The sequence below is a fragment of the Genypterus blacodes genome, unplaced genomic scaffold, assembly GCF_046128005.1.
Source record: "Genypterus blacodes isolate CSIRO-AG114 ecotype Tasmania unplaced genomic scaffold, CSIRO-AGI_Gbla_v1 ptg000058l_1, whole genome shotgun sequence".
Taxonomy (NCBI): Eukaryota; Metazoa; Chordata; class Actinopteri; order Ophidiiformes; family Ophidiidae; genus Genypterus; species Genypterus blacodes.
The window spans coordinates 4359339-4385724 of NW_027466870.1; the positions used below are offsets into that span (position 1 = coordinate 4359339).

The 26386-nt window shown below is 46.1% G+C and overlaps 4 protein-coding genes across 7 annotated transcripts in view; 1 reads left to right on the top strand and 3 right to left on the bottom strand.

Moving 5' to 3' along the window:
- Positions 1-177: 177 nt before the first annotated feature.
- On the bottom strand, positions 178-14590 carry shc2 (SHC (Src homology 2 domain containing) transforming protein 2). 3 transcript variants are annotated; one of them, XM_076153140.1, is made up of 15 exons: positions 14384-14590; positions 13858-13903; positions 11411-12196; positions 8566-8636; positions 6027-6087; positions 5815-5934; positions 5275-5328; positions 5010-5061; positions 4753-4879; positions 3872-4049; positions 3283-3376; positions 2773-2952; positions 2270-2625; positions 2021-2177; positions 178-1805 (listed from the first exon to the last, which is right to left on the bottom strand). In XM_076153140.1, exons 3-14 carry the CDS (start codon positions 12152-12154, stop codon positions 2046-2048), a joined length of 2169 nt encoding a protein of 722 aa, XP_076009255.1. In that variant the 5' UTR covers positions 12155-12196; positions 13858-13903; positions 14384-14590; the 3' UTR covers positions 178-1805; positions 2021-2045. The 3 variants fall into 3 exon arrangements, with proteins under 3 accessions (XP_076009255.1, XP_076009257.1, XP_076009256.1); XM_076153142.1 differs by having other exon boundaries at positions 11411-11665; positions 14384-14586; XM_076153141.1 differs by lacking the exons at positions 13858-13903; positions 14384-14590 and having other exon boundaries at positions 11411-12592.
- A 2348-nt stretch (positions 14591-16938) lies between these two features.
- cks2 (CDC28 protein kinase regulatory subunit 2) lies at positions 16939-18550 on the top strand. Its single transcript, XM_076153279.1, has 3 exons — positions 16939-17111; positions 17502-17629; positions 18142-18550. The coding sequence occupies exons 1-3, from the start codon at positions 17053-17055 to the stop codon at positions 18183-18185; spliced, it is 231 nt and encodes a 76-aa protein (XP_076009394.1). The 5' UTR covers positions 16939-17052; the 3' UTR covers positions 18186-18550.
- A 31-nt stretch (positions 18551-18581) lies between these two features.
- cimap1d (CIMAP1 family member D) lies at positions 18582-20435 on the bottom strand. Its single transcript, XM_076153278.1, has 4 exons — positions 20387-20435; positions 19576-19686; positions 19282-19395; positions 18582-19081 (listed from the first exon to the last, which is right to left on the bottom strand). The coding sequence occupies exons 1-4, from the start codon at positions 20433-20435 to the stop codon at positions 18594-18596; spliced, it is 762 nt and encodes a 253-aa protein (XP_076009393.1). The 3' UTR covers positions 18582-18593.
- A 1466-nt stretch (positions 20436-21901) lies between these two features.
- Positions 21902-26386, bottom strand: part of cpamd8 (C3 and PZP like alpha-2-macroglobulin domain containing 8) — a 34220-nt gene continuing 29735 nt past the window's right edge. For both annotated transcript variants that reach the window (XM_076153175.1, XM_076153174.1), the window contains exons 42-45: positions 26163-26375; positions 24906-24980; positions 22808-23012; positions 21902-22729 (exon numbers count right to left, since the gene is read on the bottom strand). In XM_076153175.1, coding sequence (XP_076009290.1) covers position 22729; positions 22808-23012; positions 24906-24980; positions 26163-26375 — 494 coding nt within the window. In that variant the 3' untranslated portion in view covers positions 21902-22728. The remainder of the gene's footprint in view (positions 22730-22807; positions 23013-24905; positions 24981-26162; positions 26376-26386) is intronic.

The window sequence follows — 26386 nt, forward strand, 5'->3', positions numbered from 1 at the left end:
AAATAGCCTGGACACACAAAAGCCTCTCACAACCTCTACACAACCCTCACATCTATTTTTAGTAACAGTGAATCTAGAGTCAGTCATGTGTGTGTGAGTTGAAAGCCACACAGCTGACACACACACACACACGTGAAAACACACAAATAAGATAACAGCCATTAAAGTGCGCCGCCCCATTTCAATTCATTTTATTGACAAAAAGCAGTTTAAGGTTAAGAATCAAAGAAGAAACAGTCCAAGAGAATTCCTGAGAAAAGCAAAAGACTGAGATCTGAACGTTGAAATCACAATTTGGACCTCAACAAAAGTAAAAGTTCGCTCCACTCTTTCGTCTCTGTGCCTCTCGCAAGAACAGTCAAGATACTGTGTGTAGATAATAAAACAAGAGAGCAACACTGCAGCCGTACGACTCCCCTGTGACGGAGGTTTAGAAGAATCAGAGTCCATCAGAGTAAATGTCCGGCTCAGACAGAGCGATGCGTCTCCCTGAGCTGAGACATAAAGGATCAGATCGCTGTTGCCAGGGGGAACAAAGTGAGACCGTATTAAATACAATTCAACCCAAAGGGAGAGCAGCTTACGTTACTGTTCACAGGTATGAGAGCTTAATCATCCTGACCTTTGTTCAGTCATTCATTGGCATGGCAAGAAGAAAACTCCTCCTTTTGCGATAGGAGCATAAATACACATTATATACACACACACACACTTTGTTGTTTCTCCCCCGCAAAGCAGACACAGACATCCGCCTCTGTAAGTTAATAAGGCACTAAAGTTTGAGAGGCGGGGGGGAGAGGGGGAGGGGAGATACAGGCGTGGATAAAGTGAGGTTTGTATAGACGGTAGCACTTCTAAATACCCAGGATGCAGAATTTGATCAAATCATGACGACGACGACGACGACAATAAGCCCTTACAGACACGACACACACAGCATGACAGCACAGGTATAGTATGACAGAGTGGCAAAGGAAGGGAAAGTGATATCCAACAAGCACGTGTGTGTGTGTGTGTGATAATAATTCCTGTAAAACTAGGCGGGATTTGGTCCTGAGATTATTACGGAGGAAAGACGGGAAAAGAAGGCGATTCTCCAGGTGAAGTTGCATGAATCCATCCGGCTCTGCAGACGTGTGGACGCCTGGAGCCACGTCAGAGTCAGAGAGCAAACCTGAATCCGTCTTCACACTCAAATTAAAGTCTCTTCTTGTGTCTCGCTGCCATTTCTGAGCCATTCTCAAAAGGTAAATACTGAATGATGAACCGGGACAGAGAGTGGAGGAAGAACCGGGCGATGGGTTTGGTGATGGTTCATGTTCATGGTTTGTTTGGTGAGTTCACATTCACCGCTCTGTGCCGACCGGTCCAACGGAAGCACGACGTTGAAAGGCATTGTGGGTCCGAACACTGCGCACTGTGCATCAAATCCCAGTGTGAGCGACTGATGGTGCCTCTGGTGTAAGAACAGTCTTCATCACACCAGCCGCTGTGTGAGGAGTCAAACTGTGGATTTGGGTTGAGAGATTATGGTTTGTTAGCTTAATAGCTGCATGCTGAGGAGTCTGTGGTAGTGTGTGGTAGTGGGTGGTAGTGTGTGTTGTAGTGTGTGTGGTAGTCTGGAGGATTGTGGCGGCCGACCGGCAGAGAAAATAGTGAGGAAATCCTTGTATCCTTTGTTGCTCAAGTCCGTGGGGAGAAAGACTCAGTGATGTCTTGTGTCCCAGATTAACAACCCATGTGGCAGAAAGAGTTTACACACTGGGCTTTCTTTAAAGTTTGCATGGAGACAGAAGAAGTCACATCTGGAATATGATAGAAGAGAAAGAGGGTGTGACATCATTTAGGCACAGACTGAAGACCAATATTGTGATTATTAACTCATAGCTCCAAATGTTACTTGCTTGTATGAATGTATTGCCTATTTAAGGAACATAAATGCTTCCTATACCAACTTTATACTATCATCTTATCATTTTAGCCTCCACAGCACACTAGCATGCGTCTCCTGATCTCTTACCGTCCCATGCAGCCTCTGTGACGCCTCACTGTTTCCTCCTCACCACCACCTGTTTGAGGTGGAGCTCGCTCTCCGCCGCCACAATGGGCAGCTCGTTCTTCAGGTGGTAGGAGATGAGGTGGCTGATGCTCTCAAACAACATGTCTTTGGTTCGGACCTAAACGGAGGACGAGAACAGATGGAGGCGTGAATGGAATGAAAAGCCATTGTGAGTCAGAGTGAATACCAAGAGAAGGTTTCCAGCCTCACCACTCCCTCTGGGTCCACTAGCAGCAGGTGTTTGGGGAGGCCACAGTGCATGCCCGTCAGCACGTACTGGCCCGGGTTGGTTGTGCTCTCCCGTACCAGGAAGTCTCCGTCGCGTATCAGGAGTTTCTCGGCGTCGCGTCGGCTCATGCGGCCGTGGTACCACGCCTCCCTGCGGAGCTGCTCCTCGTTCGGCGCCACGGGGGCTCGGCGGCGCGGCGGGCTCGGCCACTGGTCCTCCAGTACCCGTACGCCTCCCCCGCCAACCTGAGACATAGGAACTCCTCCTGCGACGAACATACCGGATCCAGCAGCTCCTCCACTGGCCTCGTGGAGCTTCAGGGCGTCTTCAAAGGGCCCTGAGGGAGAACAGGAAGCACTGAGGGTGAGACAGCTGGAAGACTGAGAGTGGGAACTGCATCCTGATCCAAGAGTCACCCAAGTAAGTAAAGTAAAGCAAGAATTCTGATTTTCTGAGCATCACCTCTCCACAGCTCCTTACTCACTCATATCAAAGAGGTCTTTCTTGGGGCTCTCTGGGGGCCGGGCCCCTCTGTGTCCGTTGGGCCCCTGTGCCAGGGCCTCCATGCTCTCTAGAGTCTGGGTGTTAACATACTGATGCTCCTCGTACTCTCTGCTGCTGGGCGGGTGGCCGTCAGCACACAGGTACCCGTCTGATGTGAGGGCTGAGGGAGAGACAGGCAGTGTGAAAACACAGCAACGCACATAAACATACTGTGACTCAAACACTGTGTTTTTTTAGTTTGTTTTTTTAGGTTGTGGCGCCCTCTAGTGGTTAGATTTGATCCAAACACTGAGCAGAAAGAACATAACATCTATTCAGGATCATACAGAGGAAAGTGAAAACACACACACGCACCTAGAGAATACCCAGGTCCATCCAATCGAGTCAAGAAGACAAATCAAAATCAAGACCAGGTAAGTATGATCATGAGCATTATAAGCCCGTTTGTTGTGTAGCTGTTATACCTGCTAGCTGCCACAGGGTGTCTCACCTGAGCTGCTGTTAGTCTCCGTGTCCCAGTGAAGCTCATAGCACAGCTGTCCTGGGGGGTAAGACACAGGCTCCCTCCTAGCTGACGACGCCATCTGCAGACAGAGCAGAGCGATAAACTCACACACATTCACCTCGCCGTCTGAATGGAGACCTGCACATCTCCTCTGGCTCTAATGTTGTTTTGAAGCACTCTAGGTGAAACATTAGCTACGGCGTGTCACTGCAGCCTGAACACACTGCAGCCTGAACACACTGCAGCCTGAACACACAGCAGCCTGAACACACTGCAGCCTGAACACACTGCAGCCTGAACACACAGCAGCCTGGCCTCACTGTGTAATCATATCTTTCCTTGGCAATTACAGTGCAGGTACGACAGGAAGACAGTTATGGGTGATGAATTGACAGCTGGAATCTGTGTAAACAATATGGAGGAAGAGGAAGGAGGAAGGAGCAGCAAAGCACATGAGTCAGCGGCCATTAGAGGAGACATCAAACAGGTAACTCCAGAGGTTTACTGCTGAGGGTTAGTCATGCTTTGCTTCAGGATAACCAGATGTGGCTAAGGACGTTCTTCATCATTTCACCTGTGCCGTCTTGCTCTGCGGCTGTGTGTGGATGTGACCCAGCTGGACTCCGCTGGGCCTGAGCCTGGAGTCCACCACCCCCCCGACCGGAGGCTCCTTGCCCGGGATGCTGTTGTAGTAGTCGTGCTCGGAGGCGTCCTCTTCCTCCGCCCAGGTCGGCTCCTCCGTCCTCACCGTCCTGAGGAGGGGACAGAGAAACGCATTAAAAAGGTAAATAAAGACACAGATCATTCATGTCATAGTTAGTACGGTAGCAATATTATTATGAGAAGAAGCAAAAGGAGATACGGCAATTGATTGAAGTCAGATCAGATGACATCGCCACATCCGAGCTGATCTATATTCATCTCTTTAGGTCAGGATGTTTTTTTATTAAAGACTAAAATATGACACACAATTAATCAGCTGTTCCTGGTGCGTCTGCGGAGGCATGGCTAACACCTGAGGTTAGGTGACGAGGGGGAGGAGATCAGCCAGGATCAATACTGAAAGACGGATTCTGAGGTAAAACAAGAGGAAACTCTCACGTTTCCTTCTAACGAATAAAGAAACAGGAGAGTTTTATATCAAGTTTGTTGCGGAGGAACAGGCGACTCAGCTCTTTGTGGAGGCCAGGACGGTGTCAGCGTGTGATAAACAACCTTGATAGATTATGCAAAGTTAACTCCCACATCCTCCGCTCTTCCTGGATGTTAATCTTCCTAAAATAACCTCTGTGAAGTCGGAGCAGAGGCACAAACATCAGGCCCAGTGACAACATGTGGTTTAGGATATTAACGAGAGTTATAAATAAGACTCAGATGACCGGTGTGCCGTCTTGTCACCGACCACGAATACCACAGAGTAACAGGACACAGGAGGAAGCAGGAAGCAGATCTCACCTCTCCACAGAAGCCATGGTTTTAGGAGGACTGTGTAGATACTGTTTGAACTGCAGCTCGAAGGCCTGGCCGATGGTGCTGATGACACTCTGGGCCAAACCGTCTGAGCACTCCAGGATATGACACGCTGAGGGCCACAGAGGAGGTGGAAGTTAGTTACTAAACACAAAGTTTACATCGTTATGCCAATCCTGGATTATGTAGAATTGTTTGTGTGTCATTTGCGTGAGACTGAAAGAAGACTTTTCAGGGAATACCTCTCTGATTGACCGGATCTTTGGCAACATACGCAACATAATCAGGCGTATCCTGCAACAAACAGCAGGAAAGATTCAATTAGACAATTAGAGCAGATGAATTAGAGATATGTAACTCGATTTACGTCCTCATTGATCGTCACGAGACTGTAAACAAGTCAAATTAAATTCAGACAGATGTCTCCTGTCTATCGAAAAAAAACTAAATCCATTTGACCAACGTGAAGGGAAGCAAAGTGTGTGTGTGTGTGTGTGTGTCACTCACTGTGTCTCCCCCCGAGGCAAACGAGATGGACTGCATGGGATGATGAGCTATCACCTGAGAAAAGGATTCAAACAGAGGCAGAGTTTCATCAATATTCTCCATTTTCATTTTGTCATTGATGAACGTTGATATACGACGACACAAACTGACAGCAAGTCCATCAAAGCCCGTAATCTACAGACAGTTTGGATCATTCAGTGAAGTGCAGATGGGGTTTGACTGCCAATAAGAATCAGTCAATATGTCCACACTCAGACGAGGCTCAGAGTTTTACTTCATACTCGCTCCGAGCAGGAAGGAGACTTTGAGTTTGGTTAATACAGTCAGGAAATGTAATTAGTGGTTGAGAAAACTCTGGGATTATTAGGTTTTTGAATTAAGTCATGATGGAGCTGTTAAGGAAACGACAAAGATGCTTTTGAAGAAACATTTCATCAGGATAGCAGAACCCAAATTTGAGAGATATCAGTCTGATCCTTGTCTTCCTTTGCGTGTGTGTGTGTGTGTGTGTGTGTGTGTGTGTGTGTGTGTGTGTCTAACCTGTCGTGTGGTGGGGATGAGCAGGCTCAGGCCCTCGATGGAGATATTGACTGCAATGCTCATGCCGGCAAAACGCAGATTACTCTTCCCCATGACGGACTGGAGAGCTTTGTTCAGTATCTACAGGGCAGAAGCATGGGGAGAAAAGTGCAGTAGATTATAAATTAAAAGTTAAAAATCAAGGACGGTAAGAGTAGAAGTTTATAGTTCACCTTCTTCCTCCAGGCCCCCTTCCCTCCTGGCACAGCGTCACACAGCCTGTTGATGGCTTCCCTGATTACAGGAGGAAGAAAATCAGATGCCAGACAATAAACACTGAGCTACAGATCAAACCATGAACTGAATGAACTAAACTGAAATACGGCTGCTTTGACTGATTTCAACAGCAAAATTAAGTTTTTAAAGAGTTAAAAGAAGTGATGTGGTTTTTACGTAACATCTCTGTCACAAGACAACAGACTAAACCTGGGGTTAAACATGAACAGAAGCTTTGTGTTCCCTCCTTTCACCTAAGGTCACGGGGTCAAAGTTCAAAAGTCATGACATGATCTCCAGCGGGTCAAGTCACAATCTGCCAGGCGAGCTCTGTTTACCAGTGAGAGCAACAGACTGCATTAAAAAAAACACGTTGATTGATGATAGCAATGATTCTAACTGCTGAAATAAGTGAAGAAAAAAAAAAAAAAGCATTAAGATTCTACATTTCAGTCTCTTATGGCTTCTTCAGGACGTCGTTATTTACTACATTTACTTTCCCTCACTGCAGCTCTCTAAGCCAGCGCACTGATGTGTTATAACTGTGTGATGAGGCTGCTGTAACTCCTGGGAACAGCTGGCTAATGGGTGTTTATGGCTCCGGCTCCTGCCCCCCCACCCCACCCCCACCCCCGTGTGTGTGTGTGTGTGTGTGTGTGTGTGTGTGTGTGTGTGTGTGTGTGTGTGTGTGTGTGTGTGTGTGTGTGTGTGTGTGTGTGTGTGTGTGTGTGTGTGTGTGCACAGAGAGAGTGAGGCTTAACGAGGATGTGAGGCCGGAGCTGGTTGCTCTGATTGCCAGGGGACGGCGGGGACAGAAGTCAAGAACCCAGCTGCCCCTATCAAGTGGCTCGTAAATATTTAAAAAGCTTCGTCCTGGGCCTCGTCTCCAGTAAAGGTCTTCTCAGGGAGTTTTGCAGAACACCGAAACGTTGAGATGAATCACGGCAGAGAGGCAGAGAGAGAGACAGAGAGAGAGACCGGGCTGTTGTTGTTTGTGTCTGCAGTCTTTCCCTGTGCCCCATTATCACTGGAGTGTTGTGGTTTAACACTGCCGCTCTGTTGTGCCTGCACGTCGTTCAAATCCAGCAGCTGAGCCACATTTTTGAAATTCTGCCGTCCTCTGACCCGAACGCCGCAGTATTCTTCAGGCAAACGCACGCCGGCCAACAGGAACACAACTCAGCAGGCTGAAACGTCCAGCCGGCCAAAGATACTCACTGCACTGAGCTTAAAGTGCTGATTTTCAATTACATCTATGCAGCCCTTAACATAAAGTGATCCTGTAAATAAGGTTTAGGTGCACTTTTATTCACTCCCCTGCTCACTGCTCCTTCACTGCTCCTTCACTTTGTTATAAGCAGACTTGATGAAGATGATGAGCTTAAGAATACAAACAAGTTCATCTGGAGGAATTTTCACAACCTCAATCAAATCACGTCCTAATTACTGACTTCTTATTGACCTATCAAGCATTAACAATGAAATATTAACACTTATACATGTATTAGCTATAATATATAAGCCCTGTATACAGCACACCTTATCAGACAGCAGCTATACATGAAGGAACTGTCCCAGGATGAAGAGTACTACAGCAGGTAATCAACCTGATGAGATCATTCTGTGATGTGCATCGTTTCTGTCTGCTCTGTTTTGTTTTGCTGTTTTGTTTTGATCCAGCCCCCCGCCCTCCATCCAATAAGTTAGAGCAGATATTCAGGGTGCGTTCACGAGGGGCCGCTGCAGCTTTCCACAGTCATTAGCAAGCCTCATCAATAATAGATCCCTCTCTCTATCAGCCCATCTCCTCCTCCCCCCTGCACTTAAGCCCGGGATGCATGGTGGGCTCAGATTACGGCCGATCGATTGTGGAGAGGAGAGAGAGAGAGAGAGAGAGAGAGAGAGAGAGAGAGAGAGAGGGAGAGGGAGAGGGGTGAGAGACAGAGAGAGGTGGAGAGGGAGTGGGGGAGTGCGTCTCTCCCAGGAGACCAAAGAACCCTTCTTTTATAACAATAACATCACATGTGGAGCTCAGGCACACTATGATACTGACTCAGAGCTTCAACGCGTGAAATTCTGAGGCGTCATGCCGATAAGAACACACAGTATTGTTCTGTTTGTTACAGTGATGCACGGAAATCTCTGAGCTACCGCCGCCATCGTGGGGGGAAAAAAAGCCTTCAGTTTGGTCTTTTTTCATTTTTAAATTGAATTCTAGGCGAGTGTAATCTACAGATGGAACTCCACATTTCTGTTCTCAGCGTGAAAATAATCAACTCCATCAATCCTGTGACAGATCAGGATCGTTCCCCCTCATGATCACAAAATCAAATCCAATCACTCATCAAATGTCTCATCCTGCTCCAGACCTGACAGGCTGATGGCAGTGATCTGATCTCATGGTGGCTGATCCCATTGGGAATCTTGTAAACTTCTGAATCAAATTCTCATAACTCCATAGAGCCATAGCCCCGCCCCCCTCCGCCCCCAGCTTACCTCGTCACCTGAGTGCGTGTGTTGAAGTCCAGTGACCGCATTGATTTCAGCACTTCGATGCAGCCCATGTACTGCAGATACAAACAGAACAACAGCATGACTTAGTGCACCACTGTACAATTCTTTCAATGCAGCAGCCAGGATTCTCACAGGAATTGGAATTTGAAAGAATATAGAGGTAAACAGATATTATGTTCTGTATTCCACTGTCGTCTCTCACCCCTGTATTTATCGGGTAATGTCTTTTTGATAAACACGAGTATTTAGAGTGATGCACACCCGGCTCAGCTCCACAGATTCTGGGCCATTTAAGTTTCCTCCAGAGGCCGGCAGGCAGCTGAGTGGCTTCCTAATGGCTGTCAGGTTCGGGTGCTAATGGCACCTTGACTAGATTAGACACACTAAGAGCTCCCAATCACACACAAACTCTAGCTTCTTAGGCCTTTTGGGGGTTCTGTGATTGTGTGTGTGTGTGTGTGTGTGTGTGTGTGTGTGTGTGTGTGTGTGTGTGTGCGCAATACGAATTTGCACACAAGAGGTTTTCATGCAAGGACAGAATATAAAACAGGTGGAGTCAATTCATCCACCATTGTCACTGAATATAAATATGTAGGAATATGTTCAACCCTTCTCTCTCTCTTTCCCACACACACAAAGAGAGAGAGGGAGAGCGAGAGAGAGCTCAACCCTTGAGCCGGAGAGTCTAATGAGGTTTCTAACTTGATTAGGAAACTGGGGGAGTCTTCCATCTAGGAAATTGTCTGTCTTTTTTCCTTCTCTCTCTCTCTGCCAATGCCTCCATTGTCACACTCATGTGCTGAAGCAATGCATCCCCTCCTCTATCACCCTATCTGCACTCCTCCTAAGCCATTTGGCCAAATCTCCAACGTGCTATTTCTGTGAATAGGATCATTGATCGGAAACATTCCGTCCTTTGAACTTTCCAGAACGATGCCCGCCTTCTTTGTAGCTCTTTCACACTATAGGTTGAGCTGTGTGGAGCTACATAAACGTTGATTCTGTGCACAGCTAGATGATATTAAACACCATCTGAATGGTGTTAGAACAGCTAGCAGCAGTGGAGGAACCATGGCACCCACAACATAACACATTTGATCGCTGGCAGCTGTAGGGCTTTGTATCGATGGATCCTGCAGGGCTATGAGTGCTAAAGATGACAAGCAAGACATGCAGTCTGAAATGACTGCACAAAGATAGAGGTGTAAGGGTGGAGACCTAGAAGCCTGCGACTCACTCCCAGTGGAGTGTTTGTGTATGGATGAGGGAGAGAGAGAGAGAGAGAGAGAGAGAGAGAGAGAGAGGCACATGGTAACAGAGGGAGTAAAAACTGCATAGCACAGCAGTAATCTAGTGTCACTTTGACACTAATACATGCAGCAGATCCCTGCATAGATTCCAGCCTGAACGGCCCACAGAAACCCCTTTCAAACACCGGCTCGCACCGATTATCCCAAATGATTCCAGTGTACCTTTTGTTGAACACTGATAAGATGTTAAATCACGTTAATAACACCGACACATCAATCAGCTGTGTTATGAGAGGAGTACTTATTGTTATTATGGCCTCAAGAATCCTCTACATGCTGCTGAGAGCTCACCACTCTCTCACCACAGATAGATCCCTACCATACCCTGCCAACATGAGCCTACTCTTCCTCATCACATGATGCAAATGACTGTGATTAAATGTAATTGAATATAGGAATGAATGATGCCTGTATAATGCCATTAAAAAAGTGCACTTGGGCCCCAGACTGGGCTAATCAACAGCATGTCATTAGTATGAGCCTGGAGGAGGAGGAGGGGGGGGGGGGAGAAGAGCCAGAGGGGAGGAGGCAAACAGAGAGATCATTAACATTGACGTCAAGCAGTCTGGTAAGGAGGGTAATCCTTTGTATACACAAAACACAAGAATACACGGGGAGAAATAACTCATCAGGCCACAAAATTGCTGATTTGATCTGTAATCACTGTAATCTGGCTACATCTCTGGATGAGGCTTCGTCTCTGATCACACAGAGCACACACTGTATTCTGTCTGACGCTCATTTCTTCCTCTGACATTACAAACATGTTGATAGATGTCCGCTGTGCTGAGGCGTCGTAAACAATTTTTATGGATGAAATCTCATGTCTGTCTGTTTCTGCACATGAATGTAAACAATCTGGAGGCCACACAAAGAGAGAGAGCACCACTCCCACTCCCACAAGCTGCCTGGGATTGGATTGAGAATGCAGCTCATGTACTCTGTTGTGTTTAGAATGTCTTATTCAAGTTACTCATCATTATGAAACATGCGTTATCAGCTCCAGGTTTTATGTATATGACCTGATGCTGACAGTATAGTGGAGCTATAGTCCTGATAAGTACAGTGTGTGCATATTATTCATGTTATTTCTGTGTGTGTGAGCCTGACACATTCTCCCACGCAGGCACACCAAGCCATCTATTTGGATTAAATTATATATTCCTCAGCCATCACCACATGAGCTGCATAACTAGCTGCCTGGCACAGTGGCGTCCTTTTGTTTCCCACACATGAACTGGAAACGGGGTCATTAATATGATGTGATTCACTCACTCTGCTGAACTGGCAATTGTATTAAGCTCTTACTTTCATATGTCAGCATTTGCATTTGCCTTTACCACAGGATTTAGTTGATTATGTTCCTATCAATGTAAAGCACACCATTCAAAACCTGATGCAAGACCTATTAAAATTATTCTTGGGTGGAGGTTAAACTTCCTGTAAGATTAGAATACTGTAAACAATGAGAAGAAAATGAGAAGATGGAGGAGGCTGAACCGTGGCCACTCACTCACCCTGACTATGTAGGAGGCCCCGGGTCCTATAATCTTCTTGTCAGGGTGCAGCCACCCCTGGGAGGGCTTGTGGATGAAGCTGCCCTTCGGGACGAGATCCTCTCCCCCCAACCACATCCCCTCCACCCGTGTCCTGCGGCTCATTCCTGATCTGGAGGACCCCACGGGGCTCGCCGTGGCCTCTGTGGCCCCAAATCCGTGCCCTCCAGGACTGGCAGAGCTCGCTGCCGCTACTGCTCTCTGCCCTCGGATGGCCTGTAGGGAACAGGGTGTGACACATACAGGGTCACAGGAGTTTAGCACAGCTGCTAGACTGGCCACCGGGCCACTGGCTGAAGATGCAGCACTTGGTCCGTGTGATGATGAAGAGGAGGTCTGGGCGGGAGCTGCTGCTGTTTTGGCCGAGTCCTTGCTAGAGCTGGAGCTGGAGTTGGACGGGCTCCGGCTGAGCAGGGAATTAGAGAACTTCCACTGGGGCATCTTAGGAATGAGCATGCAGAAGGTGGTGGTGGCATCCTGTTCCCCATCCAGGCATGGGGAGTCAGCCAGCGCTGGAGCCCCAGCAGTGGAGGACCTGGCACCGGAATCCAGAGGAGGCAGGGGAGGTAGAGGAAGGCTTGGGGTAGAGGAGGGGCCCACTGGTGTCGCCACCACTTTGCCACTCATGGTTAAGCTCTGCATCAGGTCGTCGGAGGAGGTCACAGATTCGTTGCGAAAGCGGCCATACTTTGGCTTAAGGAGCATGCCCGGAGGAGCCGCCTGAAGCTGGAGCAGAGAGGGGGATCACTGCCAGAGGATGAGGGGAAAGGGGAAAGGGAAGGGGGAGAGGAGTAATGGGAATTGGGGGAAAGCTGGAGAGAAAATCTTCTGGGTGGAGTCCTAAATCCCCGTGAAAAGCAAGTGAAAGCTGTCTGGTCCTCTCCCGTTCACACACACGCACACACTCTGTCCCGCTCTCATGCTGCTCCCCTCTGTCTCAGAGCTGTCCTGCCTCTGTTCACTGCCTAAGGCTCACTCGCTCGCTCGCTCCCAATGCTCTCTCGCTCTCTCTCTCTCTCTCTCTCTCTCTCTCTCTCTCTCTCTCTCTCTCTCTCTCTCTCTGGATGATGTCATTGGGTCTATTAGCCCTGCCCTACCCAGCTGCTCTCAGACAGCATTAGCTAAAACACATCTGCCTGAACCACCCTGACGCATTATCACAGTACTGTATACGGCCAAGCTTCTGGCAACAGGGTAAATATCCTAAAGCAGATCACACACACACACACAAACACTCGTGCTGCTGTGCAATCTATGTTTCCACATGACTTTACCAAACCCCTGATTACTGAATATGTTCCTAAATATTATATATGATGTGATTGATAAATGATTTATCAAATTGATAAATGTGAAAATGCAGGACACGTTGTAATGAAATCATTATCCTTCGCCTACAACACATAAACAGCACCACTTCATCTACAGGTTAAATTCCAGGTAACGGCTAAAATGATCTTAAAACTAAAAACACAGCTGTACTTATAACACTCTCTTCTGTATGGAAACGAATGTGTGTGTCTGTATTTGTGTAAATGTGATGACATCTCTGTCAAACACACATTAACAGCTGGGATCATTGACCTCGTGGTGTAAACAGTACAATATTTAACTTTTTGGCGCTGCAGTTACACACTCATTAACTCAAGCCACAATCATTACACTCCACTGAGCTCAGGGAAGTGAGGAGGAAACAGATTCTTTGGGTTTTGTGACATTTATAAACCAAATGATGAACACGTTATTTGGACATCCTTGAGGTGTTTTTAACCCTTTAAATACTGGAAGCTACAATGCAAAGATAAAAGAAATCCACTCTCACTTATTAAATAAATCCATCTTATGTCAGATTCTAAATGAATATGTGCAGATTGACAACCATAACTTCAATCAATTCAAAATAGAGGAACAAAGTGAGGAATTGATTGTGAATGTTGACCTCATGGGCTTGGAAGTAATGATGAAGGCAATCCAATTAGTCCAAGTGTTCTCTGCATGAGTCTATGTGGGTGTGTGTGGGTGTGTTTGGGTGTGTGTGCAATGACAGTAATTCCATTTGTCTTGGGAATACGTAAAAAAAACAACTGGAAAAGGAAACAATGCACCCACACTGAGAACACACTGCATTACTGAGAACCTCCACCCAGTCCCATCTGCCTGAACTTCCCTCTCAGCCTCCTCCCCAGAGAGCAATCAGCCATGGCAGCTCAACCCTTTTAGCTCCTTACTCTCACCCTCCCGCATGCCTTTCTATCATTCTCAATCTAATCATTTTCTCTTATTCTCCTTTTGCCTGTCCGACTCACTAAGGCTCATTTCTAATAAGCTTCATCAGAGCAGAGATCACAACGTCACATCAGGCACACAGAAAGGACAAAGTCACAAAAGTGACATACGGTATATCTTACATCTAGTCAGGAATATTCCTCTCTTGATCCCAGCAGTATCTCACTCCTGGAAAAAGAAAGAAAGAAATCATTTTGTTTTAAATGAAGGATGACACACACAGCTCAATCGTGATCTGTTATGCAAACAGAGAGGTAATCATCACACTAAATAACACCTCGCAGGCAATCAACATTATTTGTGGAACCCACAATGAGCTTTTTCATTATGTGCTCGACAAATAAGACTGATTGCCTAAATCGCTCAGCAAATAGGTTTGCCTCTAATTGCCTGAATTCAATCAAATAAATGATTCAGTAGGATTTATTTGATGTCTTATTAGGATTGTAGGGTGATTGATAAGTAAACAAATCATCCAGAAAAAGACTGAGCAACATGTGTACAGGTACAACAGCTCGACATAAATGTGGCAATGACACAACCAAGGTCACACACACTTCTGCCCTGGCTAGAGAGATCAATAACTTTATAAAACTCAATATTTGCAAGGATCCTAAAAATGACAAACTAAAGGAAGGTTTCACTTACCAATGTCAGGCTCTGAGGGGAAACAGGATGAAAACAAGATCCAGGTCAGTGACTTTCCAATACTTTTTCTAAATCAGAGAGATGCAAAGTATGGTAACAACGAATCCAAATATCATACCACAAAAACTTCCACATCCACAGTACGACAAACCATACACACACACACCAACTACCATCATAAATGCTACAACAGAACCATGACCACCCCACCTTCCTCTAAACAGCCAATCACCTCTTGTTTTTTTGCTGCCCAGTTGAGTTACTGATAAACCAGATGAAATCGATGCGTGTTGACAGATGCATGTCACCTGCTAACAACATGCCGAATAATCAAATATATATGGGTCATTTATTACCTAAAACAGGGAATAATCCACACATAGATTATACTAGGTCTATTTTCCATAAACATTGTTATGTGTCTTTATATTCCATTTCCTTATGCACTTTAATCTAAATCAGTGGACTGTATCTTTGCCTGTGAAGAGTTAACATATTTACCTCCACACTTTGGTACTTTGCATACACAAGTGGAACAAATCATGCTGTGAATGTGCCACCACTCATTAGCAGCCATTACCAAGACAACAGTGATTACAACTAAAGAACAACAACATAGGTTTCTCTCAGCCCAGGGGCCTCAAACCACATCAGCTTGTTTGGTTAAAATGTAAACGTTCACTTCTTGTAGAATTTAACTTTAATGATGCACAAATCATTGCCGGAGAAAACAACAATAGTTACAGTATAATCTTACTTCTGTCATGTATAGCTTTGATCTAAACACTGCCACTAATATAGTGTTCAAATATAGCATTCAGTGTATCTAACTGAATTTTATTGGGATTCTAGATTAATTCCATCAACTCATTGCCCATAACTAATAACAACTGACTAATGTCTTGCCAAAACCCATTACTCTTTACATTATAGATCTATAGAGGTACATATCCACATACAGCTGCCAATTTATAAGGTACAACCCCATAATCTAGAAAGCAATCAATGCTGCCCTGCAATAATGCTCCGGTGCTCTTTAAGGGACATAAGTTTCATGTTTGCCGTTGAGGGGAGCTAATTCATCTGTATCTTCATTTTCAAAGCTATATTTAGAGATGATGTTGACTGAGCTACATTATATTTCAAAGGGGATTGCAATATTTTGTGCACCACTAATTAAAGGCAGACAGAGTATTTGATTATATTATTATGGACTATACTGTTGAATCAGCAATTGGCACTGGATGAATGGATTGGAAATGTGCAAACTAAACATGATTGGGTGTACAGGGTGTGACAGCACTAAGCACTCAGTCGAGAGTATACATTTACAGAAATAGAGATTTACAGATTGTTGTTTTAAATGCACCTTAAAAACTAAATATTGAATGTAAAAATCCTTATTTCACATGACTTCAAATTTGTCAGTAAAATAAAATAGACTCGACTCAAATCAGAAGCTCAATTACTTTAAAGCACTTTTTTTGGTGTACTGCCATTCGAGCTCATTCACAATGCAGCAGCATTTACTTTCACAAAAACGTTCCATATCATTCTGACTTTATTAATTCGGGAGCATGCCTATGTTCCTTCAGCCCTATGTTCCCTCAGCCCTATGTTCCTACAGCCCTATGTTCCCACAGCCCTATGTTCCCTCATTTCTAAGATTTTTTTTCAAAATTAGGCCCTATGTTCATTTCTAAGATTAGATAACCCTAACCCCTATTAGAAATTAGGTAACATAGGGCTGAGGGAACATAGGGCCTAATTTTGAAAAAAATCTTAGAAATGAGGGAACATAGGGCTGAGGGAACATAGGGCCTTATTAGAAATGAGGGAACATAGGGCTGAGGGAACATAGGGCCTAATTTTGAAAAAAATCTTCGAAATGAGGGAACATAGGGCTGTGGGACCATTGGGCTGAGGGAACATAGGGCTGACCCCATTAATTCAAAGCTACAAATGGCCTCCTTTGCTCTTTGGATCTCTGCCTTGGATCTTTGCTTGTGCTGTCTTGAGTTACATGCTATTTTGTCTTGCTTGTTATATTTTATTGTTGATTTTTATCATGACATGATTTCATGACTTTATGACTTCAGATTAACCTTGACATGATTAGATAATAATTAGAATGCTATCCAATGATTGCAAACTCCCTGCGACAGCAATACAGTAGCAGCACAGAGAAATAAAAAACGAAGAAGTCTCACTTTGGCCCCGTTTAGGGGGACAAATGTCCGGAAGACATGGAATAACCGGAGGATTACACATACGGGGGGGGGTGGGGGGGGTCTCCTCTGTTCAGTCATTCAAAACTTATTACAACAAACTTACACATCCTCAATGTTCATAACCAAATGACGCGTTTGTTTCAGCAATAGCCGTTCAACAACAACAACCTTCGCTTTCGCCCACAGAAGCGCCACAGTTTCCGGTGCGGTGTGCTCAAATCCCCCGACATAGACTATGCCGGTTTCGTGACTCATTGTGGGGGGCGGGGCTGCAGACCAGGCCGCGTGGCTCTGTCTGAACCAATCCGCGCGCTGTGCAGGAACCGTTTCAGCGTTTGAATCCCGGAGTGAAAACAGCGGCAGATGACAGCTTGTTCTGCTCCGGAGCACCGCCGCTAACTCTCACCGGACTACGCTACCTGCTCATATCTACTGAAAATGTCGAAAAAACAGATTTACTACTCTGACAAGTACAACGACGAGGAATTTGAGTACAGGTATGAGTAACGGCCGGTAGCTAACTTACAATATCGTAGCTTTACACGCTCTTGTAGCGGTAGGTAGCATTGTTTGTCTTTGGTAAGTAGCGACGTAGTTTGTATAACGCTACTATTAGCTGGCGTTAATGTTAATATTGGTGCTTTTTACTAAATGATAGAACTAAACGTGTACTTACCTTGAGTTCCATTGTTAACAAGACTCAAATGTACAAACGAACAAACATAATGTCGTCACTCACGCGCCAGGTCAACATGACCCGACTAACCTCCGTGTTTGATAACAAGTGGGGTGTGATTATAATGAGACTCTTATCGCTATTTTGACCCAGATGAATACAGTTTGTGTGTCCTAAACTAAGTGTATCGGTGTTGTATTTGTTCCCGCAGGCATGTAGTGCTTCCAAAGAGACTGTCTAAACTGGTGCCTACCTCCCATCTGATGGCGGAAGACGAGTGGAGAGGGTTGGGGGTGCAGCAGAGCCAAGGCTGGATCCACTATATGATCCACAAACCAGGTGAGGAGGATCCTCCCATCACAGGGTCACATGGGCCCGGGGGGAAGCTTTATAGAAGGCTGGCTCAGACACACTACTTTACTTATTTAGTTTATTTATTTTTGACAGGGACAGTGCATATTGTTGACATTTCACACTAAAAATCTGAATCACAACATTTGGAATGTTGCAAATTGGTGGTTCAACCATAAGTTTAGAACAATGAAGACAATCAAAGTTTGTTGTCTATGCAAGAGGTTAGTTGATAGGTTCATCTAAATCGTATGACTTTAAAACCCACAAGTGTCCACTGCAATGACAAATTGGAGAATAAACTGAAGCGACACCTCTTGCAGGGTCTCAAACACAAACCCACCTGTGACTGAGCATGAGCTGTGACTGACACAAGACGCTGGAACGCATTTTATTCACAAAGCTGTAGAGAATATATCAGTCAGATGTCAATCAGTGTAGAGTTAACATTGTTCTACCGTAGCTGAAGCTCACACACGTTCCTCTGTTTCCCTCTACAGAGCCTCACATACTGCTCTTCAGAAGGCCGCTCCCAAAGGACTGAAGGGGACCCACGTGTATAATATCTCATCTTTGCTGATTTGTACGATCTTTGCACCATACAGATCTCTTCATGTTGAATTTATTTTCTAGGACGCCCTATGATTTGTTTTGGGTTTTTCCTCCGTAACACTTCCTCAGTTTATTGAGGTAGGAAGAGGCAAACAGCGTGCAGCCAGGGAATAATTTAAACTTTGTCACTATATGGACGATGTGAAGGTCCGTTTCTCTCCCCAAAGTGTTTAATTTGTAAACATTACTTTTTAAGTGTTTTGTTTGATTTAATGTACATATACATTTTGATGAGTCACATTTTGTTAAGCTTTAAGTGCTTTGTTGCTGTAGAAATAAATGAATTGTTTATCCTGTCCCTCTGTCGTTTATTGTTCTATCTTCTTCGTGAGTTAGACACTCAGTCAGCTACACTGATCACTAGTGGGGTGATGTAATCAGTGTGTCTGATGCCCATGGAGTAGGACGGAGCTCGGGCCTTGTTAACTGTGACCTTCTCTGGGTTATAAGTCCCTGGTCCAGGTTTCTCTGTGGCGTCTCTGGGTAGACTGTGGCGCCCCAGCATAGAGAATGCAGGCTGGCGTGGTAAATAAACGCTGGGGTCTGTGCTGTTGTATCTGCAGGGCCCCGGCGTCTTTGCCAAATCTTCCGACGGCCCCCCTGCACTGTAAATACCTGACATTGAGTAGCTGGCACTGGCTGGCTTGTTTGGGATTTGGTGGCCTAGGAGCGGTGGGAGGCAGTACTTGTTAGGGGCCGGCACTGAGTCAACGCTGCGGTAGAGTGTGCGAGAGCCCATAGTGAAGCAGGGGGCTTTGCGCTGCAGGCTGCTGGGCGGGGCTCTCTCAGGACTGTAGGCACCTGGGCCCGGCGTCTGGAAGAGCTCCTCTAGGAAACGGACAACAATTGAATCTCACGATCAAATGGAAAAACTGATGAGGACCATATGGCAAGAGGACTTCAAAACCATACTTTCAGTTGGAACAGCTGACAGGGGAAGTGGTGTTAAAAGCAACTGTTGGCAAAGTCTGGGACAGAAGACATTTTAATCTGCGAGCAGCACAATAAGACATTAGAATAAATCTTACTTGTTGGTTTCAGTCTCCCTAACATGGAGTAAGCAGGTGTGCCATCCCTTCCATGCCGGGTCATCTTTGCATCTACACGGTACTGAGGTCCAGGACTGGAGTCCACACAGTACACTGCAGAGAGAGCCAAGAAAGACACACCGCTGTTTGACTCGCACACACAGTAACTGTACATTCATAAAACAAATTGTGTTGCTGGAGAATACTACACAAGTATAAGGTGATGCCTCCCCCCACTGTCTGTCACTGGACATTACACTGTGAGGAGAGGCTCAGATCAAAGCCCTCACTCACTGTAGTTGCTCATCCTGCCATGGAAGGAATAAGCAGGACTGGTGGGTTTGGTGAAGTCATGGCCAATAAATCCAATAGTGGAGGGAAGAGCGTAGCGTCCAGGCCCAGGCCCTACACACAGGGAAACACCAGATCACACACACATCAACATCTAAATTACATTTCCTGTGCACAAAGACAGATACACTGTGCAGGAGTGTTAAAAAGAAGCTTGGGATTATTTAGAGCAACGATAGAAGGGAACAAATACACAATAAGACTGATCTGTTTATTCCACCAGCCTCTCTGTGGAAGCACTGACTCTTAAATGTCATTGTAAATACAGTTGTAGCTTGTAAATATAACAATCAAAGTATTGTAACGCTCTCTCAGAGTCCTTCTCTGTAATTGGCGGCCAATTAGCCCCGAGCTCTAAACTTTGGGCCTGACGCTATTATGCAGCGTTTGACTCGTCTGCCATGCACACTGGGTCAGACAGGCGGCTATGGTGAGAAGGGCCGAGGCTGCAGGCGGTACACAACATCAAGACACCACTCAGAGAAAAGCATTACATCAGCATGTAAGTGTTCGGTGGCATGTGCACAAGCAGAGCTATGTGAGCATTTCCAACAGAGTGGAGCGAGTCCTGGCAGGTCTGCACGCCCAGAGAGCCTGCAGTGTGCTCCAGTTAACATTCCCCCTCTGGAATAATGAAATACAGACGTGTGACAGTGCAGCAAGGAGAAGAAACATCACATTTAAACATAACTAGTAGGAGATTTCTTCTTACACATGATGTAATAATGTTTTCCAAGCTGGTTGATGAACTCACCCCTTTCTCTGCCTGCAATGCCAGGGTGCCTTTTCTCCATCTCGTCCATGGTAAGTGTCCTGTGTGATCCTTCAGGAGCCTCTCAGTGCTGAAACTAATTCAATAGCACAGCTGAATTATTCCCACAGCACAAAGTGTGTAAAACATAAATACAAGTAGCCGACTGGAATTGAAACAGGCTTCAGAGGAGCATATGGTCGTCTTCTCTGCTTAATCCACCTCCAGCTGGGCCTCCTGGATCGTACCTCTTCAATGCAGCATCACAGTTTCCCCTGATCTGACTCTTAGAATCCAGAGCCCCGATGATGCAGAGTCAATCCCAGATTTCCTCTAAAACAATAAAAGTAACATATTAAATAACTTCTGCTGGCTGCCTCTCCCTCCTAACGTTCCCCTGTGATGGATCAGCCAGGTGAGCAGCTCCTCTTCCTCACTGGGAGCAGATGTAAAGGTGCACTCAGCTGGGGCTTAGAAACAATGTCATCACTCGGATTCACTCTCATGTAATGCAAGCTACCCACAGCAAACCAATGAAACCAAGATCCCCCTCTCCCTCCTTTCTCCTTTCACTCTTTCTGCTCATCACTCTGTGCCGACACAATATCACTCTTCGGCCATGCATGCAGTTACCACGGAGACAGGTCTGGATAGACTGCAGCCAGGTCGCCTGCACTGCTGCACAGCTTATTGTTCCTTCATTCCTATTCAGACTGCATCACACAGGTCAGAGCATGAATTAACCACAAGCAGCTCCTCTGACTACAAAAAGGAAGGGATGCAGAAAATATAGGCTGTGAAGATTCATCCACATGCACAGCGCTACCCTGAGCATGCATACTGTGAAACTATGAACGCACACACACACACACACGGCCGCAGCACAGATCCAGGGTTAGATGCGGAGCACGCAGCACACCTGGAGCAGTTACAGGTTGAGAACCTCCGTTTTGGCCGGCCCCATTGATGTAGTCGTAAATTGCCAGTGTACAGCTGGAACACACTGCTGGGAATTGAACTTGCAACACCCTGGTTTCTCATCACCAGCTTCAGGTCAAACTGATTACCCATATGCAGTTACAGTTTAGTTGAGTCTCTTTGATCTCCTCAGCTAATCCCATTGATGATTTGTAGTTTGGGGCTGGCAGGCGTGTTTAAAGGGCCGGCGTCGCCACTCGCCAGAGGCCAGAGTAACTGAGAGGGTTGACAAGTGGCATGTGTAGAGAAAAAGCATTAAACTTTAACAGGCTCTAACTCTCTGCTGGCTGCTGCTTTAGTAACCAGAATCTGTGTGCAGCTTCACATCCAAAATGGAGACTCATATTCATACACACTTCACACAGAGCAGCAGTCAGAGGAACACAGATCACAGGGAATGATCTCCACACGGGTCGGCCTTCAAAAGGAAACAGAGCAACACCACTTCCATTAACAGTCCATCTCGTCTCTGTAGCAACCGCAGCACCAGAATAAAAAGTGTGTGAGCAACTGAAGCAAAAACCTGGATTGTACACAAAGTTTATTCTTGTTAAAAAGCACAGGGTTTGATATGAAAAGGAGCTACACTGGGTAAAATTTGGTACATTTACAGAAATTCTAAACTTCATTCTTGATTTGAAAGTTGATTTCTACAAAAAAAAATCAAAATTTAACAAAAAAATAGCTTATGAACTGTACAATCAAATCTCTCCTGCAGTTGAGTGACACGTAACCAAAATGTGAGTTGAGGCCAGGCGTTGGTTGCTGAGTGTAACAGTTTGCACGTTCAGGAGTTTCATCAATCATTTTAATAATTGGGTTAAAGCTTGCTATGACAAAAACAAAAAGCCTTTGACAACGGAGAACATTTGTTTGAACTGAGAGAAGAACAAAGTGACAGAGCAACAAACTAGACAATATAGACACAAAAATGGAAGATAAAAAATAATATGACCTCTAGCTACAAATAAATACCACAGATAGAAAATATAACAAAACATTTTGCTTAAACTCAGGTGTACTTACAAACATAAATACTTGATTATTTAATCTAGTGATTATAAAGGCAGTACAGTGAATAACAAAGACGCTATGCTGAATATTGGCGACTATAAGACTGGGGGGAAGAAAAATGAAAGTCTGGAGGACACTAGCTTAGTTATAATCACACACACACACACGCACACACATCCACACTGTCTCACATGATAACACACGCTTTGACACAAAGTCTCTCATTTCCAGACTCCGCCATCTCTTCCTGTCAGGCTGAGTAAGTCCCATGTTTTGCTTCTCTCTCCAGTCACTAGCATATTCACAAATAATGTACAATTTGGAGGTGGGCGGAGCTTCAGTCAGCAAGTGTTTCTGTGGACGACAAATCAAACGATTATTATCATAAACATGCACATGTCAGCTAGGAACCTAAAGAGGAAACCAACGCACCATCGCTCTGGAGTGTTCTTTGTGTCCAGTGTGGGCGTCTGGGCGTCTGCGGGGTCGAGCGCCTTTTGATCAATGACGACCTTTCCTGCGTCGGGAAGGTCGAAGCGGCCGTCTCCCTCTGCGTCGGCGAGGAAAGGTTCGGTGTCGGGGTCGTACTCGTAGGAGTAGTAGGACACTTCTGCCATGGATCCCTGCTCCTCTTCACCTGGGACAAATGGAGGTCAGAGGAGGACGGAGGTGGAGAGACGGAGACGTTAAATCAAACCAGCATCGCTTTATACAGCAATTAAACCCTGTGTGCAAGTTTGTTGTTGTTCAGTAAGAAAACTAAAAGCTTAAAAACATTTCTAACTTATACTGCATTATAACTGTCAAACTATTTCTTGGCCTTCAAATGTTCTGGTTGTGTGCACACCACCAGGGGGCAGCATAACGCTCACCAGTGGAAAACACAGCACAGTTTGAGAACCTCTTGCTCTCCTACACATCACTAAATTCCTCAGTGGCTGTTACTCATCTCAGCCAGCAGGGGGCCCTCCATGCTTAACATAATGTATTCTTTCATCCATAATACTTCAGAAATGACTCACAGCATGCAGGTAAGAATCTGTTATCAGGGATTGATTACATGTTTTAGCTACAATCTGACACACACACACACACACACAGGGGTGTTATGTTGATTTGATTGACACTTAAATAGTGGAATGGCAGAATGATCCCTTGACTTTTCTGCGTGCATGAGTTGAACACTTCAGTGGCTCACATGAAGCCTTCACCTCTGTTATCTCTCATATGTTTGTCCTCTGGTATAAGTTCACTAATGCGACGTGTCTGCACAGGGCAGCTAATTCCAAACCTCAGCTTCCTTCACTTCTCCTGTCAGTTCCTTGGCACAGCTCACACTCACGCTCTGCCTGCACTTAGCAGCCATGTTATCAGCATCTTAATGGTTAACAATGACACTGATTTAAAACACTACTTAGTCAAATCTAATCAGCCTTAGGTTATCATAATGCAGCCGGCTGTTTTGCATGTGCGGGCGTACTACTGTGTCTGCGAGTGCATGCAGGACGTGTGTGTGTGTGTGTGTGTGTGTGTGTGTGTGTGTGTGTGTGTGTGTGTGTGTGTGTGTGTGTGTGTGTTTGAGTGCATAACAGCATTCCTGTGGTGAGCGTGAAGCTTTAGCTTTTGTACCGAGAAGACCTTTGATTGAGAGCAGGTTTGTGAGCTGCAGCTACTGGGAGCTGCAGGCTGGAAACAAGTCAGTGCAGGCTGTGCCACATCACACACACACACACACACAAGCACACACACACAGCAGGCAGGCAGACTTTAATGGTATATTCTGGCAAAAGCAGGAACATTACCACACACACACACACACACGTACACACACATGTACACGCACACGCACACGCACACACACACACACACACACACACACACACACACACACACACACACAGACACACACACACACACACAAACACACACACACTCTCAACGCACATTATTTGCCGAACCCCTGAATGGCTGCACTGCCTTTTCTGTGTTCCAGTTGCCAAATGTAACACAGCTACATCCTCCCTCTCCACACAGACAAACATCCTATCAGGAATTCTCTGGCCGGCTCTCTGGAAGTAGCAGCTGATCTAATCTCATGGCAGAGCAACAATCAGCCCGCAGTGCCAAACCTCCTGCCCTCCTATACATCGCTCCACTCGCAGACGTGATGTGGTGGCGGGAGAATGTTCTTCACTCCCCCCCCAACCCTCCCTCCTGCTGTCTTTCTTCCTCACTTCTTCAATCAATCTCTCCCTCTCTCCTGCTCATTTTCTCTGTGGCTCGTCCCTCTCTCACTCCCCTTCTCCCCCTTTCTTCTGCACACCCTTTCATTTCTCTGTCACTCTCGTTCCTGCCCTCCTGAACTCCCATTTCCACACACACTTGTTTAAAGAAAAAGAAAAAAGCCAGAGCATCCAGACGTTGTTGTCAGTCGTGTACACACACATTCCCAAACTCTGCTGATGGTGGAGAGAGAGACAGAGATGCTATGGAGCGATTGTGGTGAGGATGGTGGTGTGTATGAAGTTACCTGCTTGTACAGACACCGACGCCTGCTCCAGCTCCTGGTTCACTATTGGCTGCCTGTCCTCCACCGTGGCCTCGGCTGGAAAACACACACACACATGCAAACCCACATACATGTCAGAGTATTTCACAGCTATGTAACTGGTAATAAATTCAACAGAGTTCCTGTGTTGCATAATCTAAATACTGCCCAGAAGCATTATCCACCCCACTGAGGATCACTATTTGGCAACCCAATAATGTACACTCAGTCTCAACCAAGGCCTGCATTCAAATCTTTCCAAGAATAGCAAAAACCTGGGCCGGGGGGTCGGGGGGGGGGGGGGGGGGGGGGGGCACTCATGGAAACAAATCACGTGTTCTTCCCTTTCAAACTGGGAACGGTGGCGTTCGATTCCATGGCAGACACACACACACACACACACAAACAAACACAGGCCGTGAGCTGGAATCAAAAACAACAAAAAGAAGAAGATCCTTTGATAATCTACGACGTGAACCACTTGGCACAAACGGAGGACTTTTCCCATCAAAACGTTTTGTCTCTTTTCCCTTTTCCCCAATCTGCTCTGCAACATGAAGGCTCCTTTGTTGTTGGGCTGTGCGTCGGAAAGGAATGTGACAAGGATTTCAAAGGGCTGGACAAAAGCACTCTGTCATTTGGAGAGCCCTGTAATATAGCAGAGGAGAGAGAGAGAGAGGGCGAGAGAGAGAGAGAGAGAGAGAGAGAGAGAGAGAGAGAGAGAGAGAGAGAGAGATGGAGAGAGAGAGAGAGAGAGAGAGAGAGAGAGAGAGAGAGAGAGAGAGAGAGAGAGAGGTGGTGCAGGGTGGGGGGGAAGGGGAGCGCTTCTCAAAAACTCCTCCGGTAATCAGCTGAACACCTGAACAGCTGTTTCCACAACACACAAGCAAGCCGGCAAACACACACACACATTTGTGCACAGTGGAGGATTGCAGCCTGTAGGCCCATCAGCAGCAGGGCACAGGGTTCCTCTGCCTCTTCGTCACATGAACCTCCCACAGGTGGAGTCGCTCCCCCAGGGAGGCTCAACTGCTGCAGGAAAGGGACGCGGGTGGTGACAACACGTGTCACAGAGGGAGGGGGAGCATGTGACTGACTTTGGAGTGGAGCTGGCAGTGTAAGGGAGTGTGTGTATTACTGGGATGAGGCATTGCAAAGAGAAAAGAAAGGAGAAAGCGATAGTTCTGTTCTGTGACAAGCTCCTGGACTTGTTGGTCAGTGATGTGAGGAGGCTCTTACTCTGAGGACACTGGGCCAGTGGCACCTGCTCGATGCGGGTGCCGTTCCGACAGGCGAACACTTCCATCTGACACTGGTTCTGGTACAGCTGGCCGTCTGAGCCGCACACCGGCTCCCCGTCGTAACCGCAGTCCCGGTAGCAGGTGCAGCGCTCAAACTGCTCCTCCTCCAGGCAGCCAAACACGTTGTTGCACTGGTTCCCCTGCACGAAGCCTGCAGAGGAA

Coding starts and splice junctions, on each gene's coding strand:
- shc2 (XM_076153140.1), bottom strand. CDS start 12,154: ATGCTCCTTAAGCCAAAGTATGGCCGCTTTCGCAACGAATCTGTGACC. Junction 5,329..5,814: donor TCATCCCCACCACACGACAG/GTTAGACACACA, acceptor TCCTTTTCTCAG/GTGATAGCTCATCATCCCAT. Junction 2,626..2,772: donor GAAAGACCTCTTTGATATGA/GTGAGTAAGGAG, acceptor GTTCTCCCTCAG/GGCCCTTTGAAGACGCCCTG.
- cks2 (XM_076153279.1), top strand. CDS start 17,053: ATGTCGAAAAAACAGATTTACTACTCTGACAAGTACAACGACGAGGAA. Junction 17,112..17,501: donor GACGAGGAATTTGAGTACAG/GTATGAGTAACG, acceptor TTGTTCCCGCAG/GCATGTAGTGCTTCCAAAGA. Junction 17,630..18,141: donor CTATATGATCCACAAACCAG/GTGAGGAGGATC, acceptor TTCCCTCTACAG/AGCCTCACATACTGCTCTTC.
- cimap1d (XM_076153278.1), bottom strand. CDS start 20,435: ATGGACGAGATGGAGAAAAGGCACCCTGGCATTGCAGGCAGAGAAAGG. Junction 19,687..20,386: donor CATTGCAGGCAGAGAAAGGG/GTGAGTTCATCA, acceptor CCCTGTGTGTAG/GGCCTGGGCCTGGACGCTAC. Junction 19,396..19,575: donor TGGCAGGATGAGCAACTACA/GTGAGTGAGGGC, acceptor CTCTCTCTGCAG/TGTACTGTGTGGACTCCAGT.